Source organism: Eupeodes corollae, chromosome 2 (genome assembly GCF_945859685.1).
Source record: "Eupeodes corollae chromosome 2, idEupCoro1.1, whole genome shotgun sequence".
Lineage (NCBI taxonomy): Eukaryota > Metazoa > Arthropoda > Insecta > Diptera > Syrphidae > Eupeodes > Eupeodes corollae.
In genome coordinates this window covers 9,738,959-9,751,777 of record NC_079148.1, presented here as the reverse complement: position 1 = coordinate 9,751,777, position 12,819 = coordinate 9,738,959, and the positions used below count along the sequence as shown (strand labels likewise).

At 31.0% G+C, this 12,819-nt stretch overlaps 2 protein-coding genes across 2 annotated transcripts; one reads left to right on the top strand and one right to left on the bottom strand.

Annotated features, from left to right (window-relative positions):
• The first annotated feature begins 6,636 nt into the window (after positions 1–6,636).
• LOC129947305 (beta-lactamase-like protein 2 homolog) lies at positions 6,637–7,884 on the top strand. The gene is made up of 5 exons (XM_056057821.1): positions 6,637–6,797; positions 6,876–7,039; positions 7,121–7,330; positions 7,385–7,494; positions 7,558–7,884. Exons 1-5 carry the CDS (start codon positions 6,661–6,663, stop codon positions 7,828–7,830), a joined length of 894 nt encoding a protein of 297 aa, XP_055913796.1. The 5' UTR covers positions 6,637–6,660; the 3' UTR covers positions 7,831–7,884.
• On the bottom strand, positions 7,848–9,316 carry LOC129947304 (39S ribosomal protein L3, mitochondrial). Its single transcript, XM_056057819.1, has 4 exons — positions 9,164–9,316; positions 9,014–9,107; positions 8,399–8,946; positions 7,848–8,341 (listed from the first exon to the last, which is right to left on the bottom strand). Exons 1-4 carry the CDS (start codon positions 9,226–9,228, stop codon positions 7,909–7,911), a joined length of 1,140 nt encoding a protein of 379 aa, XP_055913794.1. The 5' UTR covers positions 9,229–9,316; the 3' UTR covers positions 7,848–7,908.
• Positions 9,317–12,819: the final 3,503 nt, after the last annotated feature.

Below are 12,819 nucleotides of genomic sequence, written 5' to 3'. Positions count from 1 at the left end.
AACACATTTGACCATTCTCAACTGTCAAACCAAAGACAACAATCATCAAAGCTTCTTTTGCAGCTAAAAACACCCTACACAAACAAAACCTAATCTTCAGGCTTTATTTCAACGGTAACTAAGTACATAGTAGTTTTATAGGCATAGCATATCATCTCCTAGTGAATATTTGCTTGATATCAACATTTGGTTATGAAAAACATAAGAAAATGATTATCATTTTTTATGCAAACCTGTCCATCTTAATTCACTACAATTTAAAAATTCGAGTCAGATAAAATAGCAACATAATATTTTACATAAAAAGTATCTTTGAATAAAGTTTAAATATTTGCACTCTGTTTTGAATATAATGTATTTCGAAGGTCTCTAAATGGGCTATTAAATTATTATTGATTCATTAAAGTGCTAAGTAGTTTATCTACTGTGTATTGTCTTATGCTAATTAACATCACTGATCAATTAGGTTAATTGAACTGCTCCTGAAGAGAAGGGAGAAGAGCGGGGGTAGATTAATATGTTTGGTTCAGGGGAAAAATAAAGTTGAAGAGAAACAATGAAATACTAAGCTACATTTTACTGAAGTAAACGGTGATTTTTTAAGAGCTTGAGAACTTTTTAAAAAAAAAACGCATAAAATTTGCAAAATCTCATCGATTCTTTATTTGAAACGTTAGATTGGTCCATGACATTTACTTTTTTAAGATAATTTTATTTAAATGTTGACCGCGGCTGCGTCTTAGGTGGTCCATTCGGAAAGTCCAATTTTGGGTAACTTTTTCGAGCATTTCGGCCGGAATAGCCCGAATTTCTTCTGCAATGTTGTTTTTCAAAGCTGGAATAGTTGCTGGCTTATTTGTGTAGACTTTAGACTTGACGTAGCCCCACAAAAAATAGTCTAAAGGCGTCAAATCGAATGATCTTGGTGGCCAACTTACCTGTCCATTCCTTGAGATGAATTGTTCTCCGAAGTTTTCCCTCAAAATGGCCATAGAATCGCGAGCTGTGTGGCATGTAGCGCCATCTTGTTGAAACCACATGTCAACCAAGTTCAGTTCTTTCATTTTTGGCAACAAACAGTTTGTTAGCATTGAACGATAGCGATCGCCATTCACCGTAACGTTGCGTCCAACAGCATCTTTGAAAAAATACGGTCCAATGATTCCACCAGCGTACAAACCACACCAAACAGTGCATTTTTCGGGATGCATGGGCAGTTCTTGAACGGCTTCTGGTTGCTCTTCACTCCAAATGCGGCAATTTTGCTTATTTACGTAGCCATTCAACCAGAAATGAGCCTCATCGCTGAACAAAATTTGTCGATAAAAAAGCGGATTTTCTGCCAACTTTTCTAGGGCCCATTTACTGAAAATTCGACGTTGTGGCAGATCGTTCGGCTTCAGTTCTTGCACGAGCTGTATTTTATACGGTTTTACACCAAGATCTTTGCGTAAAATCTTCCATGTGGTCGAATAACACAAACCCAATTGCTGCGAACGGCGACGAATCGACATTTCACGGTCTTCAGCAACACTCTCAGAAACAGACGCAATATTCTCTTCTGTACGCACTGTACGCATTCGTGTGGTTGGTTTAATGTCCAATAAAGTAAACTGAGTGCGAAACTTGGTCACAATCGCATTAATTGTTTGCTCACTTGGTCGATTATGTAGACCATAAATCGGACGTAAAGCGCGAAACACATTTCGAACCGAACACTGATTTTGGTAATAAAATTCAATGATTTTCAAGCGTTGCTCGTTAGTAAGTCTATTCATGATGAAATGTCAAAGCATACTGAGCATCTTTCTCTTTGACACCATGTCTGAAATCCCGCGTGATCTGTCAAATACTAATGCATGAAAATCCTAACCTCAAAAAAATCACCCTTTAGTTAAGAACCGTCATAAAAAAAAACAACTGAAAAGACAGATGTAAGAAAATTTTGGTTTATGCAATTTGGTACTATTATAAAGATGTGTAAATCCAAAAATATGTTATATTAAATATACATATACAATCAATTTTGATTTAATCCAAGACTATTCAAATACTTTTGTAAGGATTATTACGGTATTATTATTAAATATAATAAGTATGATATACTCAGGCATATACGGCTCAACATCACCAAGGTTGCAAATTTCAAAATTGGTTTTATAACAAAAAAATTGCAAGTTAAAAGCTGTTTTAAAATTTGTATATTAATAAACATTAACAGGGCAGCGCACAGAATTCTATAGATTATAATGAATATTTTTTAGTATTAAATAACTTATAGAAACTAACAATTCGGGAACGTTTTTCGAAGTTTGATAAAATCAACAAGAACAAAACAAAGTACATAATTTAAGCTTTGATTTATAACATGGGTGTATTATGTATCTACAATTAAATAAGCAATAATGAAAACAATACATACAAAATCTTCTACAAGGAAAATACGTCAAATCATGTCCGGGAACGTTCCCAAAATGACAGTTCACGAAATGACAATTTTAAATAAGAGCGCCCTTTGATTGTACGGCGGCCATCTTAAATGCGATCTGGCTTAGTCAATAGGAACATATTTTAGGTTTCTTTGTTATTTCGAGTCGTAAGAAAGAATTTCATCAATAATTAACCCACACTGATAACTTCCCATCCCGTCTGTCGATTTGTCTTGCTTAAAAGTTTGTCTATATGTACTCGTATCAATTTTTACCAAATTTGCGTACTATTTTTTGTAGATTTTATATTTTATGAAAAAACGGACTGTTGGATTTTTATATGAAAATTACTGAATATCGGAAACAATATTTTCTGTGCAATAAAAAAGTTTGAAGACAATATTTTTAATTTTTGAAAAGCTTTTTGAGTCGTAAGTAAATTTTTACTAAGTTTTAGTATTGTTTTTTTAGAGTTTTATATTTTGTAAAAAAATTGTCAATTCGAATTTTTTAAAAATTTTACCAAATGTTGAAAACAATATTCCTTATAAGATAAAATTAGTTTGAAGCCAATATTTAAAATTTGAAGAGATATTTGAGTCGAAAATCAATTTTTACCAACTTTTATACATTTTTTTAGGTTTTTATTTAAAAAAAACTGTCAATTCGATTTTTCTCAAAATTTGTCCTAATGTTGAAAGCAATATTCCTTATAAGAAAAAATTAGTAACAAGTTATTATCTCAAAGTTTTTTTTTAAAAGATAAGATTCGAAAATCATTTTTTACCAACTTTTATTAATTTTTTTTGTAAAAAAACTGTCAGTTCGATTTTTTTTTAAACTTTAACTGAGGTTTTTTATTTTTTCTAAAAAAAACTGTCAATTCGATTTTTCTCAAAATTTCATCAGATGTCAAAAACATTATTCTTTGTTGCACAAAATTGTTTTAGAGATGAAATCATATTTCAGTCGTAAAATTTTAGAGGTGACAATTTTTTTTTTCAGTTTTATTGATTTATAAGAAAAACCGTTATATATACTTGTTTGGTATCACGTTACAGTTAAAGTTAAGTTAAAAAAAAAACTACTGAATATCGAAAATAATATTTTTTATGAAATAAAAAAAGTTTAAAAAACAATATTTTTAAATTTTGAAAAGCTATTTGAGTCGGAAGTAAAAGTTTAGTATTGTTTTTTGGTTACGTTTTTATTTTTTGTAAAAAATCTGTTAATTCGATTTGTCTCAAAATGTTTCCGAATGTTGAAAACAATATTTCTTATAAGTTAAAATTAGTTCGAAGCCATAATCTCAAATTTTTGAAAAGATATTTAAATCGAAAACTAATTTTTCTAATTTTTACTAACTTTTTTTAAAATTTCTTTTAAGTTTGTATTTTTTGTAAGAATTCGATTTTTCTCAAGATTGTTTTGAATGTTGAAAAAATATTTCTTAAAAGATAAAATTGGCTTAAAACTAATATCTCAAGTCGAGTCGAAAATTAATTTTTTGTTCAGGTTTTTAATCTTTGTAAAAAAAACTGTCAATTTGATTCTTTTCAAAATTGTTCTGAATGTTGAAAACAATATTTCTTATAAGTAAAAATTAGTTGGAAGCTATAATCTCAAATTTTTGAAAAGATATTTGAGTCAAAATTCAAATTTTACCAACTTTGAGTGATGCTTTTTAAGGTTTTTATTTTTTATTAAAAAAAAAACTGTCAATTTGATTTTTCTAAAAATTTTACCAAATATATGTACGTTATCTTGCGTTGCACAAAATTATTTTGGAGATAAAATCACTTTGTATTTCTAAAATTTTCGAGGTGACACATTTTTTTAATTTTTTTGATTTATAAAAAATTGATAATTGGATTTTTTCCAAAAATATACTCGTTTGGTATCACTTTACAATATATAATATAAAATTTAATTCAAGTCTCTAGCGTCATTGGTTCGAAAGATATTTAGGGTTAACCAAAATGTTCACCTTTTTTTAAACTGATATATTAAACAAAAATTAATTTGAAGACGATATCTCTTCTGGTTCTTGAGCTATGGCACGCACAGGCATCTTTCTAAAAATCTTTTATTTCGGCTCTAGGGACCTTGAAACGTCGAGAAATGTCAAAATTTTCAATTTGAAAAATAGGACCCATTACAATAAGACAAACACAGTGGTTATCGCAAAATGATTTTTCGCTGCCGAAAGCTAATGTTTCGAATTACTTTTATAGGCGTAAATATGCTGTTTATAATTTTACGGGATTTTGCCAAAATAATAAAACCACATACTGCGGAATTTGGCACGAAACGCTAAGCGTTTCAAGCGTGCAAGCGTGCAAATAACAAAGCATCTGGTCTCACTATTATTTTGAAAAAATTTCTGGAACATCTTCCATAAACAAAAAGGATTATTTTGTGGTCCGATGCTTGCATTCCGCAAAATAAAAACAGAATCTTATCCTAAGCCATTCTTAAATTTATAGAATTTAAGAATTTGTCTCTATACTGAGACAATTACACACAAGTATTCTGAATCAGGCCATTCGCAAGTGCAAGAAGTGGATGCTGTGCACAGTTGAATCGAAAAATACTTTAAGGACTTGGAAGTTAACAGCCCCGTTTCTTTGATAAGGATTCTGAGCGAATGAACTACAGCAAATTTAAACTTAAGATTGTGCAGCTTCATAAAGAAGATTGTTTGAATTTTAATAAAGCTAGTATTGATCTTAAAATGGTACCTTATAAAGATTGCAGACAAATCTAGAAATATAGAAGCAATGACCTTCTTTCCTTGTATTATAAGGCAAAACATAGTGATTATTTTTAAACGGTTAGAATCGCTAAAACTATGAGAGGCTCAAAGTTTAATATCGTTCCTATTCAACAAGGAAAAGAAAAAAGACATTCAAGCAATGTTACAGTTCTTGCCTAATATACAAGATCAACATTTTTGCGAAAACATAATAAAAATAAATGAAATGTAATTATTAACCCTGGATAATAGCTCCAAATCTAGCCTAGAGTCAATTTTATCCGTAGAAATAAAACACAAATTTCACCTCTAAATGCTTAAAAGCTCCTCAAGCTAAATTTAAAATGCACTTATTTAGCTAGGCATTTAGAAGTGAAATTTATGTTTTTGTTTTTGTTAAAGTCGATTTTAACTAGATTCGGATCTCTTAATCGGGGACAATAAATTCTATTATTTATTTTTATGTTATCGCCTTAAGCTAGTAATAATTTTTATGTTTAAAACGAAACAAACTGTGAAAAATGGCTATTTCTTATTTTTATTTATATTAATTTTTAAAAGTAAAATATAATTTTTTTTAATAAATACAATGAAGTTATGTTTTTACTAAGTTAATATAATAATACATAAATAAAAATAAAGAATTTGTCCTATATTTTTTGTTAAAAAAAAAAAAATAAATTATTCAACGCTTTGTTGAGAAATAAATCTTTTATTTTTTCTAAAACCTACATATTTTTTTTAAACAATACAAACATACCAAGATATTCAACATTTTGTTGTCTCCTTTCATAGTATCCTTCAGAGAACGTAATGAAATCTGATTTGAATAAGGAAATTGTTATTGTTCAATTTAATACAAAATATCTCTGGTTTTCTATAATACCCTTGTTAATTTCTGTCTTGTTCAATATTAGGTTTTTTTGTTCAATATCCAATAATTTTATCAACTTATCTTCACTCCATATAATTTTGTTCAATATCAAAAATGACCTCTGTTTGGATTTTTATTTATCATTACTTCAGAACAGAAAAAAAAGAAATTTGTAAATTTTTTTTAAAACAAAATTGTTAAGGCTTCAAAAAAACATCACTTCCAAAAATAAATTTGGTAAAATAAACAAAAGTTTTCGATCTGGACTTTAAAAATCGATTTCCCAACATTTTGAAAAATGGACATGGAACAAGATAGAACTCAGGTGACGATTTCTATATATTGCTTTACTATCTGAAGATTAACCTTTCTATAAATAGCTAGATTTATGTTAAAAGAGATTTCTGTCCCTTGTAAACAGGAAATTTTATAACAGTTAATAAAATTGTACCAATCAAAAAAATCAAATGCTCATCTCTAGTGCATCCATTCACCTACTACAATTCATATATTAAACTAAAAATTGATAACATCTGTCAAGTTTATTTCCGCAGTAGATTCGTTGTTACTTGTTGTTGTTGTTTATTTTGATTTATTTTTCTATGATAATAGAAACTATGGCTCAAAAGATTCCAAATATTTCCCGACTTTCGGCTTCAATAATTCGAGTCTTAGGATGTAATCCTGGGCCAATGACATTACAAGGCACAAATACATATCTACTTGGAACTGGCAAAAAGTAAGTTTCCCAATAAATCGTTGCACATAAGAAATGTCTTTGAGTAAAAATGTCAACTTTTAAACATTCTTAACCCAGACGAATTCTTATCGATACTGGTGATGAAGCTGTTCCCGAATATGTAAAGAATTTAAAATCAGTTTTAGACGAAGAAAAAGCTACCATAAGCACAGTTATATTAACACACTGGCATCATGATCATGTTGGTGGAGTAAAAGACGTTTTGAAACTATCACGACCAGGTAATTAGAACTAATAACCAGTTCTTCTAAAAGTTGTCAAGTTTGGGCGAAACATGATACAGTTGATGTAATAACTTTTAGTGTGTGACATTTGGAAGTTTCCAAGAACTGACGCCGTCGACATTTGTCCAGAAATTCCAGAAGATGTCAAAGTACACAAACTCACTAATGGACAAGAGTTTTCTGTTGAGGGAGCTAGTGTGAAAATTGTCCATACACCTGGGCACACAACTGACCATGTAATACTTACAAATCAAGAAGGTGCTGTTTTTAGTGGCGATTGTATATTAGGTAAGTTCAATTGATTTGAAATTAATTGCCAAAGTTGAATGACAATCATTTTAGGTGAGGGAACTGCAGTTTTTGAAGATCTATACGACTACATGAAGAGTTTGGATCATATTTTAAAAATCAAACCGTCCATAATATATCCTGGACATGGAAATATTATTGAAGTACATAATTTATAAACCCTTTTCTTAAGTTTGAACATATTTCTAATTATTACTCAATTTTAGGATCCAATTGACAGAATTGAATACTACATAAACCATCGTAACCAAAGAGAAGCACAAATCATAAAGTTCTTCCAGGACGGAGCTCCAAACGATTACACGACTATGGATGTTGTAAAAACTGTTTATAAGGAAACTCCAGAGAAACTTTGGCCAGCAGCAGCTTACAACGTCGGACATCACGTACAGAAACTAAAAAAAGACAATATCCTCGAGATAGTTGGTGCCGAAGATGTTGATGATACCGAAATCCGTTGGAGGATAAAATCGAAATGAAAATGATCAAGGACAAATAAAGTTTAACATGTTTTTTTTTTTATTTCTTAACAATTAGTTGTGTTTTAATTTTTGGGATTACTTCTCATCAACTTCGTATGTTATGGTAGGTTCTTTGAAGCAATGCACATCTTCAAACCAAATGTCTTCTGGTAATCCTTCGTTTTCGAAGTTTAGATTTGTTGGCACGGGTGGTCCGTTGCCTTGTGGTTTTCTTCGTGGTAAAATAGTATCGTAAATATAGACAAGACCATTGGTTACTCCAGGGACAGAACTTCCTGAGACCCACATGACATTGTATTTGGTATTAATGCGCCATATTCTCAGACCTTTGATTTTTCTGAATCGGTTACCCATGTGACCGGGTAATTTTGTTCCTGGCCAAACTCGACCCTTTTCACCGCCACCACCAATGTTACCGGGGCGACGATGTGTCTTTGTCACACCGTGAGATGCTGGCATACCCTTGAAACCGTGACGTTTGACTACACCTTGGAAACCATGATCTACGCTAAAGGATGAAATTAGTTATATGAGAAATGGCGCCATACTTTAATTCATTACTTACGTCTTTCCCCTCACATCGACAAAGTCACCAACGCGAAAATGAGTCACATCTAGCCGGGTTCCAGGATTGATAGCCGCACTTGGTGTAACTAAGAATCTGGCGATATTCTTCTTCGGCATAACTCCAGAATCTTTAAACAGCCCGCAGTATTCTTTGGTAAGCAATGATGGATCTGCACTCTCAGCACCCACCAATAAGCAACCGAATTTCTTGATATTTGTAACTTTGGGTACTCGTGTTGGTTGGTATTCCTCTGGTGGTACGTATTTGATGACATGATTATCGACTACCTGGAGCAAAGTTGTTCTTATCCGTCGGCCGTTCTTCAACCAAAGTGGATATTGTCCAATTTTGCGGGCAAGCAATCCAGTTCGTCGAACTTGAGGTGTCCATTCGACATTTACCTGTTCTTCGGCTTTCAGCAGACTCAACTTATTGGTTTGATCATAAGTCTGGACTCCTTTTATTATTGCAGGAGGTCCGAAAGTATCGTGAATAATTTCTTTGACGAAAACTTTGTTTTCTGGGGTTATGTTATCATCATGGATCTGTGAATTTTAAAAATTTCATAAATAAAAATGATCTGAGCCGGCAAAAGAGTTATCTAATACTTACTACACGATTTTTACGAACAAACCAATAGGGATTACGGAGTCGCGGTCTGTTTAAGTGACCTTTTTCACGGACTTGTGTAAGAGCTGGAGATACTCTTAAATTAAAAAGGGATAATTTTTGTATGTAAATTGTAACAAATTAAAGAAATACCTTAATCGAGAGAAGTCAATCATTAGATTTCTTAATAAACCTGCATTTCTTGATATTATGGACATTTTTTTAAAAAAAAATAACCTTTTGAAGACAGAAATGAAGAGCACCTAAAATTTAATTTTTATAAAACATGAATCTGTCAGCTCAATTGTCAGAAAATGACAGCTAGCATGTGAGAAGTATGTTTGATTTGTTCAAATTTATTATGAATAAGGGTAGTGTTCACATCGGCTACGTTTAATATTAGATCCATAGAGGCGCTAGTCAAGTATATTATTTGAATAATCCATAGCTAAAATAAATAACTAAAATATTCTTTTGTTTACGAGATCCTTTTTTTAAAAGTACCTACTTGAACTCCGAGTAGAATAAGTGTCATTGTTTTCTTCTAGTTTCTGGTCTGTTGTTTTTCCAATTAAATACAATTGAAGCTCTTGATTGTTAAGGTTTTTGATCTGAAAAGAAATAGATTCTATTAAATATTTAGACAAAACAAAGTAATTTACAAAAACTTACTTGTAGAACCTCAAATTGAATGTTTTGTTTTTGAAATCAAAATTGTGGAACTGTCATTTTTAACAAGAATCCAATCAGACATTTTGATTTTTTTCCACCACTCACATGTATTCACCGATACGGAATTTGAGAGAGTTCACCTCGAATAAATTTTTGAGGGTGTTTCAGGTAGGACGGGTACCGGTCGGAACTTTATGTAATTATTTCCCATATGACGCTGTATTTGAAGAACTCTTTTGTAAGTACTTTACGTGTAACTTGAGAAAAATAGCTGGGATATCAAAAATGATATGGAAAGCTATCCAAGAATTTCTGGTATACTTGGCTTTTTAACAGAACGGCTGATTCAACATATGGTTGAATGTAAAGGAAACTTAAAATTGATTTCATTGATTTATTTTGACTTTTGTTGAAGTTAATGAAACCTGGAATATGTATTAAATTTGAACAAAAGAATTTGTAATAACCAGAAAACCACGTTAACCAAACGATAACTCGAAAATGAAAATATAATCACTTCTGAACTAAATGATTTAATGATTTTATAGAAAACACAAAGCAATTTAATATTTTTTTTGTGAAGAAAACTGAGGACATCTTTTATTATAAAGTTTTACAAAATTAAAAAATAAAGTTCAAAAGCTTCTCCATATTTCCTCTAAGCCTACAAAAGGCCTAGTATCCTTAAGAAATAGATTACATCAACCTAAACAAAAGTGTAAGAATCTTACAGTTGCTTTGTCAGTCACACAAATGCTTTAAATTATAATTATGTCAAAAGAATATAGAAACGGAAAAATCTATTCCAATTAGTCCAGTATTACACAGAGCATGTTTTTAATGCGCATTAATCGGCTATTTTGTTTTAATGTGTCATTCGGTGATGCGCGCATTATTACACGAAGACTTTTCGAATATTTAAGTCTGTGCATTAATTTGACAGATATCTTTTATTTCTAGTTTCGTGGCTAGCTTGGTTTACCCAACCCACGAGTGCCACATTGGTCATGTGTGACCAATTTTGGTCATTATTTTTTCACTTGGTCAAATTGTAATTTTTAATTCCATTTGGGTCATATTTTTCAAAAACGAAAAAAAATGTTCGATAATTTGAGTAACAAAAACGTTCTTTCAACATATTCACTTGGCTAAACAGAAACAGCGGTTAAACTCATTTAAGCAACTTTGTGTAAATAATAACTTTATTAAAAATATAAACTCTTGATTTCAATTGGACTTAGGGAACAGAGAGAATTATCTACGTGTTACACAAGACAGACAAATTCTCAAAATCGACCTTACTACTTTTAATAAAATTATTGTTCAAACTTATACGCTGTGATTTAAAGGAGATTTGTGACAAATCTAGCTAAATCTCGGTTTAGTGCCCGGTAGAAACGTAGTAAGGGTAGTGTTCACATTGGCTACGTTTAATATTAGACTGATGCGTATTTAAATAACTCTTATTAAAGTACTTTACGTGTAGATGAATAACTGTAAAAAATAGCTGGGGTATCAAAATAATATGAACAGAATAGTTGATTCAATATAAGGGTTGAATGTAAAGGAAACTGAAAACTGATTTCATTGATTTATTTGGACTTTTTTATGAATCTAGTTTTTTTTAGTACAATTTTATCAAAAGAACCTTTAAAATGCGGTCAAGTTATTGAAAACTGAAATATGTATTAAACTTGAATAAAAGAATTTGTAATAACCAATCCAAAAATGAATGTTTAGGAAAATTGCTTGAAATGCGTGAATATACTTATGCCTACTAACTTTTGGTCTCTATTGAACATTTCCGATGGCAGGACTATCGGCCTGTCATCAGATATTCCAATAGAGACCAACAATCTAACATCCAGTCCATGATCCGGTCATCGCAGTTTGGATTTTTCGAGCGGATCAAAATCCTGTCAACAAATTTTACGTTTGTGCTGTATGTAGTGGTGAGCGTCCATTGTCCAGTCTTTTTTAGAATTGAAATTTCTTATCGATTAAATTATAAAATAGTAATTCCTTGAGTAGGCGCTCTTCCTAATCATGAAGTTCTCTTACTTCGAGAAATGGATTCACCCTAAATCTGTATTTTCTTTTATCCACCAGCATTATCAACCAGCATTAAAAGTAACTTAATATTTGTTTGTCAAGGAAACTGTGGACATCCATTTTTATAAATTTTGACAAAGTAAAAAATGTAACTTCAAAAGTTTCTCCACATTTCCGCTAAGCCTACAGAAGGGCTAGTATCGTTAAGGAATAGATGACGCTAACCTAAACAAAAGCGTGAGAATTTCACAGTTGCACTGTCAGTTACAAAAATGCTTTAAATTTTAATTAATTTTGTAAGATATGTCATATATCAACAAAAAGCAAATATAAATAAAGGTTGTGGCTCAAAATGATAGCTATTTTTATTTTTAAATTCTATATTTATGAATCCAGCCATACACTACCGAGACATATGAATGCGAACATGACAGAGCCAGAACCACTTTGACAAATTGATTGTTTTCATATTTGCTCATATGAAAATATATGTTTGTATATCCAAACTAAATAAACGAAAGTTACGAAATTTTTTAGTTAAAAATATGATTAGAAAATCAAAATTATAATAGAAAATGAGAAATGAAGGATGTGTTTCCTTCAATTATTATATGAATAAGACGAAGTTTGAATAGTTGTTCGGTGGCAAGCTGAATTTTGTAATCAGATGAAACTCCCACATACGATAGAACCAAGCCTTAGCTCGTTGATTATTGACTTGATAAAAATCCAAATGGAACAGCAGTCTCAAGCCAAGCCACCTTAGTTTCTCCGCACACGATAGATTTTGGCTTGGTCGTATATGGCTAGGCTTAGGACATTGCATTACATGTTTTTTTAAATACTTTTCTCTTTCTCCAAATTGGTATAACTCGATTTAAATTATAAAAATCATTTGAAAAGGAGGCAAATTGAAAGGGCGTTTTTATTCATTTTCAATTTCAATTATGGATACACAATTGTAGACAGTAATTATCTCTATTCAGCGTTGTATACGTTTTATGAATACAATTTTTTACTAGTAAAGAAATATTCCTAATTTAACTTAGCCTGTAAATATTTATGAAATTATGTTAATTTGTTTC